The 2,962-nt window shown below is 43.1% G+C and overlaps 1 protein-coding gene across 1 annotated transcript; it reads left to right on the top strand.

The window, feature by feature from the left end:
- Positions 1–2,331: 2,331 nt before the first annotated feature.
- LOC106657430 (NF-kappa-B inhibitor alpha-like) lies at positions 2,332–2,682 on the top strand. Its single transcript, XM_014378963.1, has one exon. It carries the CDS (start codon positions 2,332–2,334, stop codon positions 2,680–2,682), a length of 351 nt encoding a protein of 116 aa, XP_014234449.1.
- Positions 2,683–2,962: the final 280 nt, after the last annotated feature.

Genomic DNA, 2,962 nt, shown 5'->3' with positions numbered 1-2,962 from the left:
TATACATGCGCGTGTATAACTTTTTTTCCGCCAGTGCGTATTGCTACCAGTACGTATTTATACAACTACGACTATCTGTTTATCGCTTCGAGAGATCGCGAAGCACGACGAGCACTAGTTTCGGGGCGAGCACAAATTACAGGCTTAATGCAAATCACGGTGTGAAGCAAACAAGGAGTTCTTACAAAGCACACGTACACCCACTCACATACAAGCGACAGCTCTGTATGTACACCTAGATACACATGCAGAGCTGCTGCTGCCGCCGCCGCTGCTGCTGCTGCTGCTACTGCAACTGTAATTGTATCTACGTCAGATGCAAGACTCTGGGATGCACGTGTATAGTAATACATCGCGCATAATGCGCCCGGGGCTATGGATACACTTACTATATACATACACACACACACATACATACAGGCGCAATTCAGCAGCTAGAGAATATATTAAAGTTTCAGCTGCAAGTGTATTATGATTGTTAACGCCTCTCTAAAACTAACTAACGTCAAATACGTGTGTGTGCAGCGACAGCGCATAGTGATTCTCGTAGAAGTACAAAAAAGCTCCTGTACTAACCCATTAATTATATCCTCGATAAATTGAGTTATTACGACGTTGGCCGTAGCGAGCTTTTTTCACGATATTATTTTGTTTTTGCCCTACCCAAGCATTAGATCAATCTTAATGGGTTTGTTACGGCGATCGCTCACTCGACTAGGCCAATCTAAACATCGTAAAACGATAAACACGCTCAGCAGTAGTTGCAGCAGCAGCAGCAGTTCACACAAAGCTGCAGCTTGCGGAAAACTCGAGCAACAGTAGCGGCAGTAGCGGCAGCAGGCCGCGAGTATATAACTTTGAAGATGCGCCCCACAAGACGTATATCTCCACAATTCGCTCTTCTCTCCGCACCGAATAAAGCTATATAGGAGAGCGAGGCAGTAGCGGCAATAGCAATAGCTGCTCTTTGCCAAGGATTCCTGAGGGCAAGATGCTGCGGTATAGCGTCAAGAAGCAGAGCCAAGGTGTGTGTATGTGTGTGTGTATGTGCGTATGTGCGCGTATATATACGAGCTAGCGAGAGTCAGAAGTGCCGCTTCCACTGCTTCTCTCCGCTCATTCTCGCGCACTGGCTCTTCTCAAGGGATTAATCACCGGGTATTATGGCGGCGCCGGTTCAAAAGCATCGTCGTCCCTTGGATTAGATCGGAGATATGACCTGAGACCAAGATGCTACAGAAGTGAGAGAAAGAGAGGGGGAGAGAGAGAGAGAGAGAGAGAGAGAGAGAAAGCGAGATAAGCGTTCCTCAGAGGTGTGCTTGGTTATTAATGCCAACCTGCCTTCCCTCTGTCTCTCTTCCTCCCTCCCTCTTTCTCGTTCTCTCTGTAAGAGTGCTGAGAAATGAGCTTAAGAGCGCAAAGAGCGGAATGAAACAGAGAAAACGAGAGCCACCGACACGCTCGACCCTCGTTACGCGCTCGCGCGATTCTTCGCTTTAATGCCGCGGAAGGTGCGCGAACCGCAGTTATTGATATCCAGGAATTTTCGAGAATTAACTTTTGTTTATGTTTTCGGGCGAAAGCTTTCAATGCCTGGTGAGGCACCCACTCAAGAGGCTTTTTTATATACTTGTAGCACTGCTGTTGCCCGAATATAACACGCTGCCAAGAGAAGATTTACACTGCAGCTTCGCACCCGTTCGAATTAAATAACATTATCGTTAGTTTTACTTAAAATTTGTACGTAGAAATAAACCTAATTATGCCGAGTTATGGATCTAAACAAAATGTATCTATTTCAAAGCTATGCTTTGACTTATACAATTATATTTGCTCAGCTACTTACAGATTCACAGATTTAGGTACTCGCCATCTAGTGGTAAAGGTTTAAAGTAATATTATTATCTTAAAAATGATTGAAAATTAATCTTAATTTATCGAAATAATCAAATTTGAATTTTTTTTAAATGCGTTTAATATAAGTTTTTAGTATGTCGATGTGACGTGTTGCTATAGATTCAATTTTATTACAGACCCAAATGATTCAAGAATCTGACAAAAGCATGAAACTGAACTATCGCATTTATTAAAAACAAAATATTGATTATACAAGATATCTCGCTTGAAAACGTGCTTTGAAAACAAATAAATTAATGATACTATATATCTTTAAATCAGAAGTATGCGAGTACCGGAAAAAAACTCGATTTGATAATGTCAAGTCTTTTTTTCATGATTCCGTTGAGTATTCGAATGATTAGATATTCAATTTTTCTTACGTATACCCAGCATATACTGGGCATTTATGGTCACGGTGGAGACATAGCAAAGATGTTATTCGAGATCAGCACCGGCAAATATCAGCCGTTGCAGGTCGATGCTCGGGACAAATTAGGCCGCACACCGTTGCACGTGGCTCTAAGCTACGAGCGCGCACACTTGGCCAAATATTTGACGATAAAAGGTGCCAACCTGAGTTTGTCCGATGTTGAGGGATCGACTCCTCTGCATTTGATTTGCCTGAGACCCATCACCCGGAGAAACAACGATAAAAATTACTTGGTAAAGTTATTTTTCAAGCTCAAATACGACAAGCATCAGCTCGTTTCGATCAACGCGAAGAACAAGTTGGGTCGGACACCGCTACATTTAGCTATAATTCGCGGCTACAAACCCTGGTAGAAATAGCCGAATTTCTGCTAAAAAGAGGCGGGATCCGAACTTATCAAATGCAGAGGGATGTACACCTCTGCACATTATTTGCAGGAAAAACGATGATTAAGATTTAGCGGAATCATTTTTCAAGATAAATGACGAAATTCAGCAAACGGTACAGGTCGATGCCCGCGACGAGTTAGGCGTGACACCTCTACAAATGACCGTAGCGCGTATTTCGCCCCGCGTGTTTGATGTTCTCCTAGATCGTGGTGCCGAAGTGTACATCTTCATTTTTCCCACGCAG

Source organism: Trichogramma pretiosum, unplaced genomic scaffold (assembly GCF_000599845.2).
Source record: "Trichogramma pretiosum strain Unisexual culture from Peru unplaced genomic scaffold, Tpre_2.0 scaffold118, whole genome shotgun sequence".
Classification (NCBI taxonomy): domain Eukaryota; kingdom Metazoa; phylum Arthropoda; class Insecta; order Hymenoptera; family Trichogrammatidae; genus Trichogramma; species Trichogramma pretiosum.
The sequence above is the reverse complement of the archived record's forward strand: the minus strand, read 5'-3'. Positions and strand labels throughout refer to the sequence as shown.